The 20,611-nt window shown below is 40.4% G+C and overlaps 1 protein-coding gene across 1 annotated transcript in view; it reads left to right on the top strand.

The window, feature by feature from the left end:
- The window catches only part of PUM3 (pumilio RNA binding family member 3), a 70,395-nt gene that overhangs the window by 29,516 nt on the left and 20,268 nt on the right, over positions 1–20,611 (top strand). Inside the window, exons 10-13 of the mRNA XM_075209047.1 lie at positions 10,516–10,594; positions 10,888–10,986; positions 17,700–17,753; positions 19,008–19,088. Of these exons, the coding sequence (XP_075065148.1) occupies positions 10,516–10,594; positions 10,888–10,986; positions 17,700–17,753; positions 19,008–19,088 (313 nt within the window). The remainder of the gene's footprint in view (positions 1–10,515; positions 10,595–10,887; positions 10,987–17,699; positions 17,754–19,007; positions 19,089–20,611) is intronic.

Raw genomic sequence — 20,611 nt, 5'->3', positions numbered from 1 at the left:
CAGTTTAAAAATGTATGTTTATGCAGTCTAGTAAAAAAGATCGAAGATCGAAATAAATGTAAATGATAGCTGTGTGCTAGAGATTTACAAGCAACACTCTTTAGGAAATTTGCAACACAAGTTTTTGCATAAGTGATCTAGTTGTAATGTAGAATTCGGAATAACAGGTCTGCTGTCTTTTTATTCATATCCTTCATACCTGTGCCAAGTATTAATACGAAAACTCTGACCTGGTTCTGCACCATTGTCTCCTGGCACAGGTATCAATGTTCTCAGAAGATGATTCCCTGGGGCTTAAAGGTCATTTCTTTCCGCACCATGGTAGCTCTTTAGGATTTCCATATTTATTGAGCATTTGGGTGTGTCATTGCTTTGATCTGCCCCAAATATGGTGGTCATTTTGGCTAGGTAAAGATGCTAGAGAAAAAAAGATGTTCAATATTTCCTACTGATTGCCAAAATACTACTGTTCAGTATTTTCTCTCACATCCCTTGGGGGACACCGGGACCTTGGGGTATAGAGTAGGGCAGGCGAATGCTGACACTAACTTTTAGTTAATTAAAGCTCTGGCTCCACCCCCTCTATACCCCACCTCCTGCTAGAGGCCAGTCTAGTTCAAGTGCCCAGCGAAGCGCGCTGTGCACGGGGCTGCTTAGCAGCCAGTTTTACTTTTTTTTTTTCCCTATTTTATTATTTTAATGATAGCGGAGACTGTGTCTCCGAGTTGTGACAGCCGGCGGCTCGCTGAGCCGCGTAGTCGGCTGTCAATCAGACTCTCCGCTGTGGGTTCATTCATTCTGCTCTCCCGCGGCTGCGGCCGACGGGGAGAGTGTAAGGCATCAATGGGAGAGATCTGTGGAGCGCACAGGACGGACGGCTGTGCGCTGGCTGCGGGGGGGAGCGAAGGTGCCGTGTAGGTCCTCCTTGTCTGCCTGCTCCCTCTGACGATTATTTAACCCTCCATTGGAGCCAGACACAGTTGTTGGTGGCTGTTTTTTCCTAAAAGCAGTCTGTTTAATTGGGTAGAGATAAGAGTTCTATTTTTAGCTCAGGGAACAGGGTCAGGCAAGGGTCACTGTCTCAGTGAGCCCTGCTAGGCTGTGGATTGGTGGAGTTGTTTGTCTGTCTTAAAGGTTAGCCAGTCCAGAGCTGGGCCCTGAGGGGGGGGTTGTTTTACTCCTCGGCACTTCCCCCGTGGTAGTCTTTCACTCCTCGTGTGTAGACACATGAATAGACAGCCATTTCTAAAGCTCCTGTTTCTCCCCTTTTCTATCCTGTATACTGTAAGGTAAAGGGTTGGGGGTGGTGTTTCTAGCCTTTGTATTTTTACACACTAAAGAGTTTTTGGCTGTATTGCAGGCTCACTTTCTCTTGTAGTTTGTGTGCTGCTTGTTATCTGTATTGTGTGTGTATTTTACTGTACTGTTTTGTCCCATCTTTGAACATGTCTGAGAGAGAAAAATCTACACGTGGCAGGGCTGGTGCTTCTATGTTAAGTTTCACCTGTGCTGTATGTCATGTTAAGTTACTGTCTGAGCAGTCAGGAACACAGGCTGTGTGTGTGTCCTGTAGGCCCACGGAGACTACTCCTGGTGAAACAGTTGCTGTCTGTTCAAACACGGAGGAGCCTGCTTGGGCTCGGTCTCTATTTAATACAGTGGAACTGCTTGCTCAGAAGGTACAGTCTTAGGCTGCTCAATCTTCTGATTCTGCTTCCTTAGTTCAGGCTTTACCTGTTGTTGCTCCAGGGCAGTCTGTAGAACCAGCCTGGGTGCATGGTCTTGCATCCGCAGTACAGGGTCTGGTAGCGGTCTCTTCCTCCTTGGAGAGGATGATGCAGTCCGTCACTCACCATCAACATTTATTTATATAGCGCCAGCAAATTCCGTAGCGCTTTACGATTGGGAACAAACATTGATAAGACAATACTGGGTAATACATACAGACAGGTAGGTAAGAGAACCCTGCTCGAAAGCTTACAATCTATGGGACAATGGGAGTTAGAAACACAAGGGCATGTGCTACATCATATTGCACAATGGACCAGCTAGACTGCAAAGGACTCTCTGGTTAAAGTCCTGGGAGGCTGACGTAGAGTCCAAAAAGGCTCTGGAGTCCATTCCCTTTTCAGGAGGTGTTCTGTTTGGTCCTCAGCTGGATTCCTTTATTAGTCAGGCATCAGGAGGTAAGAGCACTTTCCTCCCGGTCAGTGTTCCCAAGCAGAGGATGTCTGGATTTCGGGCCTTTCGTTCCGCAGGTAGGTCTAGAGGACAGTATTCCTCAGGACAATCCTCCAGAGGTCAGACATCCACCCCTAGAGGTGATTTGCAGCGGGGACGTCAGGCCTGGTCTGCGTGTCGTCCAGCTGCTAGGCCAGCAGATAAACAGTCTGCATGACGGGGATTTTGCTCCTCCACTGTAGTCAGTGGTGGGAGCCCGTCTTCTGCGGTTCAGGGATCGGTGGTGTCATTCCACTACCGATGTCTGGATTCGGGGAGTGGTGAGGGAGGGTTACAAGATCGATCTGCTCGGTCTCCCTCCCAGACGGTTTTTCACCACAGGGCTTCCGTCATGTCCAAGAAAACGGTTGGCTTTAACAGAGGCGTTTCAATCCCTTCTGTCTGCCGGAGTGATTATTCCGGTTCCTCATTCTCAAAGAGGTTTGGGGTTTTATTCCGATCTTTTTCTTGTGACAAAACCCGACGGCTCCTTCAGACCGATTCTCAATCTAAAGGCTTTAAACACTCAGATAAGAGTGCCCAGCTTAAAGATGGAATCTTTACGCTCTGTAATTCTCGGCATGGAACAGGATGCATATCAAGGATGCATATCTCCATGTGCCCATTTGGAGGGGTCATCAGTCCCTGCTGAGGTTTGCAGTTCAGTCAGAGCACTTCCAGTTTCAGGCTCTTCCGTTCGGTCTCGCCACAGCTCCACGAATCTTTACCAAGATCATGGCGGTGATGGCTGCTTTGCTAAGGGCCAAGGGGATTACAATCATCCCCTACCTGCTTCTAAAGGCAGATTCTTTGCAGAAGCTTCTGTTACACATTCAGGTAGCAATCCAAACCCTGGAGTCGCATGGTTGGATTATCAACTTCAAGAAATCCAAGTTGATCCCATCATGGATGGTGTTTCTGGGTCTTCTATTCGATACCCGTCTGAGACGGGTATTTTTTCCTCAGGACAAGATTTTAGCCTTACAGGGGATGGTAAAATCCCTGTTGATGGCAAGGAGGCCCTCCATTCATTTTGCGATGAGGCTTCTGGGCAAGATGGTATCGTCATTCGAAGCGATCCAGTTTGCTCAGTTTCATGCACGGCAGTTTCAGTTGGAACTTCTGTCACAATGGAACAAATCTTATCGAAATCTGGCGAGTCAGGTTTTTCGCCTGTCTCCGCAGACGCGCCAGTTGCTGATCTGGTGGCTACACAGGCAGAATCTCTCCAGGGGCCGCTTGTTCTCCATTTGGAATTGGATTCTAATTAAAACAGACGCCAGCCTTCGGGGTTGGGGGGCTGTATGTCTTCAGGCTCAGTTTCAGGGGCTTTGGACTCAAAAGGAGTCCAAGCTTTCAATAAATGTCTTGGAACTGCGCGCAGTGTTTCACGCTTTAAAAAGTGCGCAACATTTGCTGCAGGGAAAACCAGTAAAGATCCAATCGGACAATGTCACAACAGTGGCATATCTCAATCATCAGGGCGGCACCAGGAGTCCTCTGGCCATGAGGGAGACTCACAGGATATTTCTGTGGGTAGAAGCTCACGTTTCGGCAATCGTGGCCATATTCATTCCCGGAATAGAAAATTGGGAAGCAGACTTCCTAAGTCGGCAGACTCTACATCCAGGGGAATGGTCTCTCCATCCAGAGGTGTTTCAACAGTTGGTGATGAAATGGGGTCAACCGGATGTCGACATGATGGCATCTCGGTTGAATCACAAGGTTCCCCGCTACTGTTCCCGTGCGAGAGATCCCGGGGCAGTCGCGGTAGACGCTATGTCCGTCCCTTGGAAGTACCGCTTAGTGTACCTTTTTCCTCCGATAGCCATGCTTCCTCGAGTACTGAAAAAGGTGGAGAGAGGGTGTTCCAGTGCTTCTAGTAGCGCCAGATTGGCCGCGCAGAGCTTGGTACACCGACGTGCTCTTCATGGCAGGAGGTCGGTCGTGGCGGTTGCCGATTCGCCCAGATCTTCTAACCCAGGGTCCCTTTTGTCATCAGGGTTTGCATCGTCTGGCTTTAACGGCGTGGCTGTTGAAGCCAGGATCTTAAGTGCTAAGGGGTTTTTCGAGGCGGGTGGTTCCGACCGTGCTTCGTGCTCGAAAGCCAGCTTCAGCCAAAATATATCATTGAGTTTGGAGGACATATATTGGTTGGTGCGAAAAGAAGGGGTATCCTACATCTTCTTTTCGTCTGGCTAGGTTACTGAGGTTCTTGCAGGACGGCTTGGATGTAGGTTTGCATCTTAGTTCTCTTAAGGGTAAGGTGTCGGCTCTTTCAATTTTCTTTTAGAGAAAACTTGCTGTTATACCTGATGTGCAGACTTTCATTCAGGGTGTTCTTCATGTTCAACCTCCTTTTATTCCTCCGGTTCCACCATGGGATTTGAATTTGGTGTTGAGGGCTTTACAGCATCCTCCATTTGAGCCTTTGAATTCAGTAGATTTCAAATTTCTTACTTTGAAAACGGTTTTTCTTTTAGCCATTTCAACGGCACGCAGATTTTGAGTGTGCGGCTTTGTCTTGTAAGCCTTCTCTGCTAGTTTTTCATGAGGATAGGGCAGTTCTTCGAACTAAGCCATCCTTCCTTCCAAAGGTTGTCTCTAAGTTTCATCTGAATCAGGATATTGTCATTCCGGCTCTAACTGATTCCTCGTCTTCTGATAACGATGACTCTATTTGTTATCTTGATGTGGTTCGTGCCTTGAGAATTTATGTTAAAAGATCGCAGAAGTTTCGTAAAACTGAGGATCTTTTTATTCTTTACGATGCTCACAAAAGTGGCTGGCCAGCTTCTAAGGTGACCATTGCTAGGTGGATTACGGCTGTTATCTTTCAGGCTTACAACGGGGCTGGGGAGCCTGTCCCTGATAATCTACAAGATCTGTAAGTGCTTCCTGGGCGACACGCCATGGTGCCTCCAGTGAACAGTTGTGTAAAGCGGCCACGTGGTCTTCTGTACACACTTTCACAAAGTTCTACAGATTTAATGTGTTTGCCTCTAGGGATGCAAGTTTTGGGAGAAAGGTGCTTCGGGCCGTTTCTTCTGAGCGTTCCCTCCCGTGAGACAGCTTTGGGATGTCCCCAAGGTCCCGGTGTCCCCCAAGGGATGTGAGAGAAAATGGGATTTTTATACTTGCGTAAAATCCGTTTCTCTTAATCCGTTGGGGGACACAGGGCGCCCACCCTTACTGCTCTGGTTTTTCCTTCAGTTTGACATGTTGTTTGATTGTTAAGAGAATGTTGTGTGTGTTAAGTTTATTCTCTTTTCTTTGGTTCTCTCTATCTCCCTTTCTGCAAGCTTGGTTAAACATAGACTGGCCTCTAGCAGGAGGTGGGGTATAGAGGGGGTGGAGCCAGAGCTTTAATTAACTAAAAGTTAGTGTCAGCATTCGCCTGGTGTCCCCCAACGGATTAAGAGAAACGTATTTTACGGAAGTATAAAAATCCCATTTTTCCTGTTTTCCGCAGCTTTTTAAACACCTGTATGACAAGTTGTATGACAAATTCAGGACAAATTACACAGACTTCTGCGAAGCACTGTGTTGTGAGTTGTTTTGCTACTGGTTCTAAATGCTGCTTGAAGCTTTTTAACAACTGTTGGAACAAGAAATTGTAACAGATTCTATGCATACCCCATTTTTAATAGGACAGCAACTTTAGAAAATAACTAGAGAAAATAAACCAGAACAAGCATGTAGGTGGTTTCAGGGGGCTAATTTATTTTCCAGGGATTTGAGATACCTCATCAGTTCAGCATTCTCTTGTTGCGCTATATACTAATCTCTCCCCATCTCGGTTTGCTGTCTGTTCTACTGGTGCTTTCCTATGGCAACAGGTTAGTTCCAAGGAGGGGGCAACAAACTGGAGGATATGGCAGTGCAAGATTTCTTGCTTCAATGACTGCTGCCCCTCTTGATCTGAAGTTATCTGTAGTGTTAATTTTTTATTTTAATAACAGAATAGTTTCTTGTTTCTTATGTTGTAGTCTAATACTTTTGTAATTACGTTCCGCTGAGGTTGTCTTAGTCTGGAATAAGTTGAAGAAATACCTATGTAGGCTGTTATGCTGATGCATGGTTATGCCTATTCATGTTCCATGGGTATCTTTACCTTTTTAGGCAGAATATATAGATAGTTGACTCTAGCCTAAAATTCTGTTTGTCATGCTTAAACAAGTTATTTCAGGCTCCACTGTTAGTGAGCAATGCAACTGTATATATATTTGTTGAAAACTAGTCTAATCTGACCACACACTGGCCAATCCTGCCGCTCGGTCCTACATGTAGGTGGCCACTTTGGAAATATCCAGTCATTCGATGCTCAGGTCAAGTGACCGGATCTCATGGAAGCCTGTTAGTAAATACCTGCACACAGAGGCCAATAGCAATCCTATGCCACCTGCATATAAAGGCACCACCTGTATTGATCAAATTTTGGTACTTGTGTGGCCAGGCTTCCTTCAACCTCAGCGGTATTCAGCTCTGAACAAATGTGGTAGTACAGTAATGTATTACAAAGTGCTTGGGCTTTCTTCTGCCCAACTTTCTAGAGGATTGGCCGATGTCCATTGGTTTAGTTGCTTGAAACAACATATAATTTGAACATATATATTTTATATAATTATTTTTTTGTTACTTTCATAAATGTTCCTACATTATTGCTTTGCGGTTGGTGGAGGACTGCACTATCTTGAGGTTTGTCATTTGTGGTAAGCAGACTTTTGCTTTAGAATGGAAACAAGCAGACCCCCATATGCCCCCTCACCCATGTAGGTTTTTGGCTAAACTATATTATCACTATTAATAGTATTTATAATAATGTTATGTTTTTAAAACACTAAGATACTATTCAGCGCTGTACACGGAAAGAGGCTCATGACATAAATTACTTTTTGTTTCATGTTTTTATAAGTAAATGTCCCAAAGAAGTCCGTTTAACCCCTGATGCATAAGGCAGTGAAATAACAATTGTAGCACCTGGACAGGAAAGTGTGAGTTGTTCTTGCAAAGCAGTAGTATTATCAGCTGCCAAAAATAAAGCAGTCCTTGGTGGATGGCATTTCTGTACAGCTTCCGGTGGTGTATTATGAGTGAAACAAGGAGAGACAGCGGAAGATGAAGACACGAAGAAAGAACTAGTCACTGTAGAAACCTTAAAATGGTCAGCTGCAGTCAAGCATTACTGTCTTTTACCAATTATAATTTGTGAGCTTCCATCCTCTTCTTGTTGTGGGTAAGGATTTTGCTTTCATGCTGCATGGGATACTATAGCTGTGAGTTTCTTGGTGTTTTACTTTAGCTTGTCGCTGGAAACGGATTCATGACTTATGCTATCCAGCTGCTGTTACCAGGGAGCAGTGGAGATCTCCAAAGGCTACAAATATAAATAGGTCTTCTACAGAAGGTCTGCAAAGTGTGAGAGGTGTGAACTTAAGGGACCCCCTTCCCCTCCAAAACCAAACCTCCACCTGAAACCTCAGTACTTTATCCCCAAAATGATTGACATTGCCACTGGCAAGAACATAAAAGAAGCAGTCTCCTTTTGTTTATCATTCTCAATAGTTTATACCAGGCCTGTCCAACCTGCGGCCCTCCAGGTGTTGTGAAACTGCAAGTCCCAGCATGCCCTTCCAGCTATCAACTGGTTGTCTACCGGCAAAGCATGCTGGGGCTTGTAGTTTCACAACACCTGGAGGGCCGCAGGTTGGACAGGCCTGGTTTATACTATGCTACAAAAAATAGCTGTGTAATTACTGATTGGTATAGTTGTCTGATAGTGAAGTATTGTCCAATACTCTTGTAGCGAAATCCTAAACGGTAAAGCAGAGCAGAACGTTAACTTGACATTTTAGTCTTGAAAGTTTGATCACTAGACATTCCACAATTGTTGAAGTTACAGTTTCATCTGAGAATAGTTGTTATACGCTTAGATACTATCTAAGATGATGTCTCCGTTTCTTCCACTATCATTTGCTGTTTGTCTTGCTTACTATACTTTTAATTTTGCTGTAAATTGCCTTGTTTGGGATTCAGGACCTAATATAAAATTTATACTTCACATCCTTCTTAAGAAAATTCTAAAATCTAAGAAATTCTTAATGTTTACCTTTAGTATGTTTCAGTAGTGCACTTGCAGGCCAAATGATCATGTTTTGTATATTGATACAATTATATTACTATGGGTTATCATTATCACATTTTATTTCTAGAATGCAATAATTTTAGTTTAATGGGTTCACATGCATTCATATAGTACACAGCTTATTGCTAATTTCATTGTACACTTCATCTCGCCACCAATGGCAACATGTGGACTACACACATGGAAGTTATTTATTGGTAAAATGTTAAGTTCTGTGATAAGGATGTATGGGAGAGCTGGTAATGGGGACAGGAGAGCATTTTTTTTTTATTAAAAGGTTAACACAGGCAGAGCTTTATCTTTCTTTTTTGCTGAAATTCACAGTAATGTTTATAATGTAGCTAATTACTTTGTCTCGCTGGCCTTAACTACTAGCCTTTCCTGCAGAGTTTCATGATCTGATATAATAGTAATTTCCTTTATAAGGTCACAACTGCTCGTCTATGAGTCTGCATTCATCTCTATAATAGCCTGGAAATGTAAATATAAGTGTCATGTGTTTCTACAATGGGCTGTTCTTGCCTGGGAAAAATGTTGCTAGGCCTTCACTGTCCCTGTAACATAAGATTTCTCAATAGTAGAAAACATAACATATCCTGCTCTGAGTACATCTGCTTTAATACCTAGCACTCAAGTAATTGATCTGCCCGTTTATGTGAGAATATACCTACAGAGAGGTTTAAGGACTAACATCTTATGTGAATGTGTAGCCTTCTATATTTTCACTGTATCAACACACCTGATTATTGCAGCAGATTGTAGTGCTCACTGTTTGGTATCTGCGTTGTCTTTCACCAAGCTACATATTGGGTGACAGTGTCTTAATTGCTAGAAAAATGTATTGTAAATAAATAAGTACATGTGCTAAATGAATGTTACAATTTAGTGCAAGGATTTATTTAATAAACATAAAAGGAAAACAAGAAATCTGTTAGAGGAAATATAGATTAACGAGATATTACCATGGTTGGTTCATTGAAATGTTTTGTTTTTTCTGTGGTGTTGCCAACGATGAACCTTTGATAACACTGGAGCCAAAAAATAGTACTGGCATTATTTTTGTAATTGGCAAGAAAGGACAGCTTATTATCTGTTCCCATGTTTTTAGATACTGTAGAGCCGTCTGGTGGTAATTAGCGAACCAAAAAAAAAAAGTTGCAGCACATATTTTTATGCACACGTCTCCTTGTCGACAAGCAGCATATAATGGCATAGACACCTATTCTGTTTCTCTGTGTTCTTCTGCCCAGCCACTTAACACAACATTTTGTAATCTGTGACTTATATACACGTATTGGTAAAAGTATTATCTGAAAGGACTGTCTACTTGACACATTTGGACCAGCCCCTTAATTCCATCCTTTACTTTTTTTTTTACTTAATATACTGCTCATGAATACATCATTTATATCTTTAAGGTGATTGATTGCAATGCAGCTTACATTGCTACAGGACAGCTTTTTGCACAATCCTACTCGTATAACTCCATAGAGCTCTGTTAATGAGAACTGGATGGATTGTAGTCCTGAACCATGAGCAGCAACAAAACCGAGCCAATGCAATCTTTTTCCTGTCTAGGTAATGGCCACTATTTAATACATGGTGGCATTTACATTACAGGCGTATTGTCCAAAAAAACGGAGACCCCCATGAATAAATCATGACTGTAAGTGGGTGGTTATGTCTTGTCTAACCAGCTTCTCCTACCATAAAGAGCAAAATGTGCTCATTTTGCAATTAATGCCGCCATCTTTATCGGGCTAAACTGTTTGTGTGTTTTTTACAAACAGCCATGACCTTAGTAAAATAGTTGCATGATATCACAAAAGAAGAAAAAACTCTTTGTTCTGCTTGGCCATATTTTGTCTGGTTTGCTAAATTACTTAGTTTATTTCATTTTCGCTTTGGTTAGTCATCGGCAATATATTGCCTATACTTGGGGGGGGGGGGGATTGATCTTTTTCAGAGACAATAGAAAATGAGTATTGACTGTGCTTGACTACTTGTAACATTGCTAATCGTTTTTGTATTCATGCAGACAGTGAGATATAGCATAAACTGATGTACAGAAAATGCCTCGTTTATCTATGTTGAATAAATGTTGTATAGTAGTTTGGACAGAGATAATAACACATAGTTTCTATCCCCAGGGAAGCTGTAATCAAACATTCTCTGGTGCATAAAGTATTTCTGGATTTTTTTAACCATGCAACTCCAAAAATAAGATCGGTACGTATTGGCTGTGTGTAATGATTGGTTTTGTTTTATGATTAAATCTGGTTTGCTCTGTGCCTCTTACAGAAACTGAAACTAGAGGTATTAGATTTGTTATTTAGATACGACTTTTCTTTTCACCTTAACAAAATAAAAATCTGTACTTGTCCATTTTCCTTTTCCCTTTGCTGACAACCCCTACAAAACTGATAAAATCACACAAAGTTCCCATGAAAAGACTAGTGCATCTTCTTTCTCTATGCATTTTTGTTTTATTAGTTTTTTTTGTTTTGTGTACATTTTCTTAGGAAATGATTGAGGCTATTAGGGAAGCAGTGGTCTACCTAATCCATACACATGATGGCGCTAGAGTGGGCATGCACAGCATATGGCACGGAACACCAAAGGTCTGTTAGCTTATGTTTTATGTATATTGTTAAATTATAATTGTTGGTAAAATATCAACATATTGTACTGTATGTTGGGGCATGGCGTACATATCGGATGGTAATTGTGTACATAGTTAAATAAAATTAAATCTTTCCTGGTAGACATTGGACATTTTATAGTGATTAAATGTAAAGGAACAGGTATGTATAGTACTATTGTATATTCCTATGTGGATGAAGTTGACATGATGTAGACCATGCATGACAGACTCCATGAAGGGAACACCTACCGTATATACTGGAGAAACCCTTGTGTGTAAATAGCTTCTTTTGTCCCAATAATATAAACACAATAATGTGTATCAACCATCTCAGCCTGTATAAGTACCGCTGTTTAACATCCAGGTACGGAGGATGATGTCCATATTCCAAACTTAACCATTATTTTAGTGCACCATTTTCTTTTATGAATTGTTTTATACAATATTTTGTAGCTATTATCCTTGTTCACTTTCTATTTTAAAATATATGCAAAATACCCCAGTTATGAAGCAGAGTTAGTAATGGTGTCGGTCAGGGATAACAGTTTGTATTGATTTACAGTATTTCAGAGACCAGATCATCATCATCATTTATTTATATAGTGCCACTAATTCCGCAGCGCTGTACAGAGAATTCTCACATCAGTCCCTGCCCCAATGGAACTTAGTCTATATTCCATAACACACACACAGCGACTAGGGTCTATTTAATAGCAGCCAATTAACCCAATATGGATTGTGAGAGGAAAAAGGCGTGCCCGGAGGAATCCCACACAAACTTTGGGAGAACATACAAACTCCACACACATAGGACCATGGTTAGGAATTCAACTCGTGACTCCAGTACTGAGAAGCAGAAGTGCTAATCTCTAAGCCACCATGCTGCCAACTTATTGGCATTAGTCATCTAGAGCAGTGTATTGTGTCTATACAGCAAAAGTTCAACTTGAAATTTGCCATTATCAGCTCCTTGGAGAAAGTGGAAGTGATTTTGCAGTAAATTATCATCGCTAAATAGATTTATTTTTTTTTAATTTTTTTTTAATAAAGTAATAGATAAAGGAAAAGTTTATTGCTCCTGCAGCAGAAATGAACAAGCAGAAGTATAGTCGATTGTATTGCATTATTGCACCAGATATATCCGATGTTTGATAACTCCTATGGAATATGTTACATATGCAATTAATAGTCAATGACTACATTTGCAGCCCTGTCTGACTGTCGGCGTATTATCCAAATTCAGTCACGCAGTAGCCATTTCCCTAGAGGGCCTTTGGTTACAGGAGGTCAGATAGGTCTGCTACGATAGTGTTCTGTGGTCGCATGCAACATGGTCACTCAGGCTATCGCTTGTGCAGTCAGGCCACAAAACTGAAACAATGACAAATCATTTTATGATACTTTGTAGCTTAAAATCAATTTCACATAAATCACTGCAAGTCCTTTTGTCAACTTGATCAATGCATGTAAAATAAATGTTTATCTTCTTGTAATTTGTTTATGTAAATTACAAATATGTGCACAGTTAAAAGGACCACTGATCTACAGCTTGTATAAAAAGGATATGCTGCTTCAACTGACTTCACCTTGCAACTAATTGCTGATCTCACTAGCAGCTAAGTTGTTAAGCTTGTCAACTAATGCTGCATGTAGATAATGGTCTTATGGGAGACAAGCCCTCATGGTATAATCAGGTTTAGTTTATTGTTGCTGGGCTCAGGATCTATCCTGTCCATCTTTGGCAACATAATTTCTTTACAAATTTTAGCTAACCATCGGTTTTAGTTTGTGGTGTTTTCTCCAGGGGAGTTATGTTATTCTTTTCTTTATACAACATTCAATAATGTTGAAAATAGAATATCTGAATTTTGCTAAATACTTTGATCGAGAATTACCATTTTCATTGGTAACATTTACTTTGTTTAACAAAGCCTATCTCTGACATAGGTAAAAAAAAAGACAGCTCATTCAGCCAAGCGTTTAATTTGTTAATTTGCTGCTGGGGTGCCCTTGGGAATCTCTAGGCAGTTTGTGATTTATATTTAATCTTATTCTAAAGGATTCATTTGGAAGCAGGAGATAGATTGTAACCAGTCTTTTTCTTCTGGCTTGATCCACATCTCCATTCCAGGTCACATAGCCCTCAAACATTGCTTGAGGAAATCCCAAACAACATATATCCTGTGATCTGATTAGGGAAAGACATTGTTTCAAATTGTACAATTTGAAAAGATAAATGTACATTGTCAGCTATGTTTCTTTTTAAAATTCTTCCTAAGGGGGGGAATTCAATTCAGCGCAAAGTATCTCGTTGGCATTCCGCAGACACTTCGCACGTATATTTTTATTGAAATATCTGCTCATTTGGGGTGCGAGGAAAATGAAGTGCATATTTTTACCGTAGTAACTGTAAAACAGCGCTGCCACAATGTTCCTGAGAGCATCGCAGCTAATTGAATTCCCCCCTAAGTGTCTTAAATGCCCCTGCTTTCTAAAGTTTTTGTTCACTTCTCCCTCAAAAGCAAATGTTTGCAGTGCTCATGATCTTATGGCTTGGCATTAAATAATATGCAGCTTCTTTTGTTTTAACCAGTGTGGGGGAGATCATAACAAGTTGAAGGTTAACGCTATCCTTTTTCCTGCATCCGATTGGGGGTTGCACACTTTAAATCAATATTTAATTGTAGCTCCTCACTTTCCCCTTCCATAATCCGCACCTGCTGGAGCAGCCTTCAGTCTTTTAACATGTCCTTCAGCGGAAGCTAGTTTAGCAGCTTCTTTTGTTTGTTATGAATAGAATTTAGAGAGAGATTTTGATGGCAGAGCATCACACACAGCATGGATGACTGTGCAATGCTGGAGCACAGGGAGTGGAGGTGCAGAATAAAAGTAACTAATAGGGTGCGCCAAGTGGGGGAAAAATGGAGGATGGCGGACCTTGTTAAAAATCTGGAAACGGCGCCTGTGAGGGTATATATTCAGACTGCCAAAAGGAGTGCTACTAGAGGCAGAACAGCCGTTCATTCGGCGTTCTGAAGACACACATTCTGTAGCACTGTTTGCAGGGGATTTGTTCCCCAACAGCTTGGACATCTCCTTTTTTATTATGTTATTCACAGAGCATGAGACACACCGTGTCCAATTCATCGGTTTTTAATACCCTGAAAACACCGCTTGTGAGAGTGCATACTCATACCGTCAATAGCAGCTAGCGGGTGAGACCGTTTCATAATGGCCCATTATTCCGCATTTTTGAAGTTATGGATTAAGAAGTCATCCTAAAGTCATACATATATACTAGGATCCTAGTTGAATATATATAAGTGTACTGGCCAGACACTGTTTCTCCTATATAAGGTTGCAAATTATATCTGAACTCCAAGTGTAATCCATATGCAATTTTTTCCCTTTTTTATTTCTCTTTTTGTATTAGTATTATATTAGATCAATACATTGTAAGCATCTGTAGATATTTAGTGCGCACATTTTTGTGGCTAATGTTTATATATGGATCATTATCTTTTATTGTTTGTTTTTATATTGCTGAAATAAAAATATATTTTTTACAAGGTCTGCCATCCTACATCTTTCTTTGTTTCGGATCTCCCACTTGGCACACCCTATTATGATACTTTTATTTTACATATATGAGGTTGACATCCTCGAATAGGGATGCGACAGTGGATGGATTTTTAATCATACCTGTATCTATTGTGTATTGTTTTTGGTTGGAGTGCATTTGGTCTTTCCTGTTTGTCATCTTTTTAGTGGAGGTGCAGAGTCATGCCACTGATGTGAACCTGTGGACACCCCCCTGCTCCCATCGTTTGATTGTTCCAGAGGAACTGGTTACTGCCATCGCAGTTAGTGACCAGGGGTTCCTTGTTGTGACTGCTGGGAGAGAGTTCACTTGACCACTATCTGGTGAACATCTGCCTCCTGCAAAGTGCTAGCAGGGAGATTTTGATTAAAGTCGCAGTAAGACTCCATGTTTGGTAACTGTAAAATTTTAATTTTGAATTTTTTTAATATATAATTTTTCCTTCATAACGTGGATCCGTAGGCCCTCCTCCTTGATATACTCTTTCAATGCGATTGTAGTATGCCAAGAGCAGCACACTGTTTCAAGCCCTGCTCTCCCCTTCTATACCACTGTTGTCATGAGTTGTCATGAGTAATAGTTGGGGGTTGTTTTTGAGTTAAATTTAACTCGAGTCTATTGGGCTTGGGTCTTTTAACAGGTTCACTTTCTTTTTTGATTGTGTTCTGTTATACATTCTATATTCTATGTTTTTCTGTGTCTGACAGGGGAAGTTCTTCAAGATAGACTGTGAAAATGGCTTCACATGTTTTAAACGCCATGTTAAATTACAGTCGGGCGCGGATGTCTTATGCGCAGCTTGACAGCCTGAGAATCAGGTGGCATGTACGCAAGAAGGCTAAAGATATAGTTCTCTATCATGAAATTGAGGCAGCTTCTGACAGTTATCACAAGAGGGTGGCGAGGTAAACGGTGGTTCTTATTTAGATAGAGTCCTTAGAGGCAACAAGTGGTGGATGATCAAATCCAGGCTCTGCGCTTTATATTGGACATTCAAGACACAGAGGTTCTGGATATTTTGGCAAAGTCCCTATTTAAAAGGAAGGTGAAGAAAAATGTTTTGTTTTTTACTTCCATTCCCCAGCTAGATGATTTGCTAGTTGAGGTATGGACCACATCAGACCGTAAGTTCCAGGTATCTCGCAAGCTGCAGAATCTCCGCGACTTGCAGAAACCGATGCTTCATACATTTTTCCCCAGGCCTTCCTTTCAGCCTAAAGTGATTCTAGATTCTGCCGTAACCAAGATACAGGGATTCCAGCCTTGATCACTGGTAGGTCTCCAGAGGAAGAGTATGCTCTTCAATATCTGGATGTGGTCAGGGTTTTGTGGAGCTATGTTCAATGGGCTAGTGACATTCACAAGACAAAGTCTTTTGGTCCTGCATGGTTTTCATAAAAAGAGTTGGCCAGCGCCCAAGATATCTATTGCAAATGAATTACATCTGTATTCCATCAGGCTTACAACAGGCAACCTGTTCCAGAAATTATCAGGGCTCAATCCACCAGGTTGGTGGGGGGCCTCGTGGGTAGCACGGTATGGCATATGGCCTCAAGTAAGCAACTTTGTCGGGCTGTCACCTGGTCCTCAGTTCACACATTTACCACGTTTTATAGGTTTAATGTGTGCTCATCTAAGGATGCCACTTTCTGAAGGGGAGGAACTACAGATAAATGTTAAAAATTAGAGTTCCCTCACTCCCAGCTGCACTCAATACCCCCAATGGACTAAGAGAAAGGGATCTAATGTAAGTATAAAATCTTATTTTAACAGATCCAGCAGGTCCCCTGACTGACACAGTCTGGGGATACTGTGCTCATTCTTGCTAGCCAGCCTTTTTTTGTACAACAGTATGTTGTCCATAAACATCAAACAACTGGTAGGAGCAAGGGCAGCCTCTCCTAACCACTTAAGATGACAGGAAGACCATCTGAATCAGATGGATCGCTACAATGCAAATTTATTATTTCTCTTTCCTGCCATTGGGGGACACTGCTTTTACTTCCACCCAAAACCTGACTTTTCATTTTTGAGTGGAATTAGCTTTTGAGGCTGCAATATAACTCTCCACTCCGTCTCATGAGCATTTTCAGAATGTGCTCCTGATATTAGGAGCATAAGTAAATCAAGCTGGATTTAGATGAAGAGCATGTCAATTTAAGTATGCTTGAGGAAGTGAAATATACATTTATGTGTGTGTGTGTGTGTGTGTGTGTGTGTGTGTGTGTGTGTATGTGTGTATGTATACATTTAAATACAAAGCTGTTTCTGGCCCATATCTGTAGATAGAATGCTTACAGATTAAGTCACTGTGTATGGCAGATCATCTATATCAGCTTCTACAATTTTAAAAGAGCAAAACAAAAACCCTGAGATTGCTGAACTGATGTAAATAAGTGTAAAATAAACATTTTCATTTAATTTCCTCTAAATGAACAGTATGTTGAAAAGGACTTATTTTTAAGTTATTTGTTTTGTATGATCCTTTACCTAAATAGACCAAAGGTTACACTTTTATATTGTTGAATAACTGTTGCCTGATCTTTTTGAGCACTTGAGTCTTCGTTTGTAAATTCAAATTTTAATTGTACAGACACAGCGCAAACTATAAAAGGTTGTTACCATATTATAAAGTAAAAATATGCAGAAAAGGCTGTTGAATAGAATATTTTTGTTTTGAACTATTTACTGGGAGGAAAATCATATTGTAAATGTCTTCCTGTTACAGTTGCTGATTAAAATAAGGGATATTACAGGAAAAATATTTTATGCTAAGTTAAATACCCTTCTCTATCATTTTCCAATTCTTGACTGTATATGTGCCTACATGTTATTTGTAATATGTTCAGAAGCAGACTATCCTCATAGAGCAAGAATAACAAACAGTCAGAAGTATAATTGCTAATTAAATAATTATACAGAACAAGCATCTTTATTCCACCAAACCTTGTTCCACATTAAATAAATTGCAGATGCTGTATTAGGTAATGATCGTCTGATTTACCTTTTTTTTTTTCTTTTTAATGGCTTGAAATGAAGGAGACTATACATATTCTTTCCTATTAATGTGTTATTGAATTTTTATGCAGGACAGAAAAATATTTGCAAAAACCATGAAGACATATGTTGAGAAAATTGCCACAGTAAGTTTTCAAACAGCCTGTAACTGCTATTGAATGGCATTAAACACTAACGCTGATAAGATTATTTCTTCAACAATCAAATAGCACTCATTTAAAGAGATTACATGGATTTCTAACATTTGCTCCAAAGGTGTAATTTTATATGCATTGTGCGAAATATGTGCTGGAGTTTGTTTGCACAAGGCCTCCTCTCTACAATCAATAATTACTGCTACATATACAGTATATTGATATAAATGTATAACGTTGTTTCTTTTAGCAAATGTTTTTACACATTTATAAAACTGTCAAGGTGTTGGATATATTAGGCAGCAAGTTCTTGAAGTTGATGTGTTGGGTGAAGGAAAAATGAGCAAGCATAAGGATCTGAGTGACTTTGGCAAGGACTAAATTGTAATGGCTAGATGACTGGGTCAGAGCATCTCCATAACGGCAGGTCTTTTGGGGTGTTCCCGGTGTGCAGTAGTTAGTACCTAACAAAAGGGGTCCAAGGAAGGGACAGCTGGTGAATCAGCAACAAGGTCACGGGCGCCCAAGGCTCATTGATGTGCCTGGCGAGGGAAGGCTGGCCCGTTTGGTTCAATCCCAGAGAAGAGCTGTTGTAGCACAAAATGCTAAAAAAGTTAATGCTGGCTATGATAGAAAGATGTCAGAACACACAATGTATCACAGCTTGCTGCATATGGGGCTGCTTAACTGCAGACCATTCAGAGTGCCTATGCTGACCCCTGTCCACTGCTGTAAGTGCCTACAATGGGCAAATAAGCGACCGAACTGGACCATGGAGCAATGGAAGAAACTGTGCTGTAAACGTATATTACAGAACTGTAACATGTACCCATAGGAAGCTTTGATGTATAGATGTTGCAGCATAGTTTATCTGCATGGGGACATAAAGCACAAACAGAAACAGATGCTCAATGAGCCCTATGAATGCTTCTGTAAAATGTTCATCTGCATTATTTGAAACACATCAGTGCTTAACACCACACATAAGACAGCAATTTATTTACGCTTTTTGGGTGAGTTATCTTGTTTCAGTTGCTGGTATAATGTAAACAGAAACTGCACTCTAAATATCCACACAAGGGGAAAATAAAGCTTAAAAGCAATTTTTAGTGTGGTCTTTAATGTGCATATTTTCACACTGACCTGATAAACAATTTGGATCCATACAGTTTTACCCTAAAATAAGAAGACAGGTGTTAATTCAGCCTTTGTGTTTTGTGTCTAACTGCTTTTCTCCTTCTCCAGGGGGAATTTTCTCATCTGGTCCTGCTGGCGATGTTTGATTGTGTTGATGATACAAAGCTTGTAAAGCAGATAATCATTTCTGTGAGTATCTCCCTCATTATATACAAATACATTTCCAATGTGCTATAAAGAACAAGCATTGTATATGCATCGAATGTCTGCTTTTAGGGCTCCTACCCATTGGAGGTAGAATCCATTGTTTCTAAGTGTTACCATAGCTATCGGCAGTTGTACTTGCATTGCATTTTTAGAAAGCTACCTATTCTGCTTTTTGTGTTTATTGTGAGGCAATACATCAGGAGTTGCTATAGTTAACTTTTTAATGCTAATAAAAGTTTGGCATGCATTTTAACTAGAATTAATATAATAAAAACAAAGTGAGCGTACAGCCACCACTAGGTATATTGTCTAAGTTAGATTCACTACACTAGCCGCACTTGTGGAAACACCACTTCAAATTTAGGTGTGTTCATTATTTGTGTTCTAAACTCTGTAGTCTTCATGAAAAACTGAAAATGTTGAGACATATACCCATGGTTGTTTTTATATAGATGTTGCCAAACTTATGCAAGCAAAATGTATTCAACGAGAACATTTTTATCTGCATTAAGTACATCACTGTTTTTCTTTTTGTAATGGTTTGGAGAATATCATGTCGATTCACTTTAATTGTAGGTCTAATAAGTAAGAAGGGTGATGTCAAAGGGATCGATACATTTGCATGGTTGTATATAACCTCAAATTCATCCCTAGGGTAAAAGCTTACTTAATGTAGGGCAGCTGGCTCCACCTGGAGAAAAGAAGTTTGCACAGCGGAGCAGAGAAAGCCTGTAGATAAATCATGCATTGGTCCAAATAAATATTGGGGTCTGAGTAGCGCATGCCAATGCAAGTATCTTTTTATATGTAAGTAACTGATTCTACATGGAATTTATGAATGTGTGCACAAACGATAGCAAAGAAAAGATTTCATTGATTCTTCATTCTAAAAACGGACCACGTAATAGTCAGTTGGCATCCCTACTTGGGCTTCCCAACCCAGCGCCCATTTCATGTGATTCACCAGTTCTGTCATGGTAAGAGGTAATCTCTGCCCACACACACCTTTGCAGTGAATAATGTGCATGCTTCATCTTATTTAGGAGGTATTGTGTAAAATCACAATTTGTGCTATGCTGACAAAATGCAAATTAACACATTAGTGCAATGTTACGGCAATAAACACATATGTAAATAAATTATTTAAATCTCTGTGGTAGAAGTGATGTATATTCACATAGCCTCTCGTTGCATCAAGCGATAATGCCTATTGCCACAATCATTGAGTAGCCACCCAAACTCCATGTACAAGACTAGGATTATTGAAGTGTGCTTCTCTAAAATAAGATACTAATTTTGATACTCCTAAACCATAAATAATGTTTGTGTTTAAACTGCATTATTTTACTGATTTATAGAAAAAAAACAGCAATTGTAAAGAAAGAGAATACACATATTTGGTCCTATAGGTGATTAAGCCTTGAACCTGATAGGGGGGAAAAAACCCTCTCAAATCCAAAGTTTTGTATTTTTGTGTCTAAATATCGAAGAGCATATATTCAAGA

The sequence above is a fragment of the Mixophyes fleayi genome, chromosome 1 (genome assembly GCF_038048845.1).
Source record: "Mixophyes fleayi isolate aMixFle1 chromosome 1, aMixFle1.hap1, whole genome shotgun sequence".
NCBI classification, from domain to species: Eukaryota; Metazoa; Chordata; class Amphibia; order Anura; family Limnodynastidae; genus Mixophyes; species Mixophyes fleayi.
Note: the sequence above shows the minus strand (reverse complement) of the source record. Positions and strands in the feature narration are given on the sequence as shown.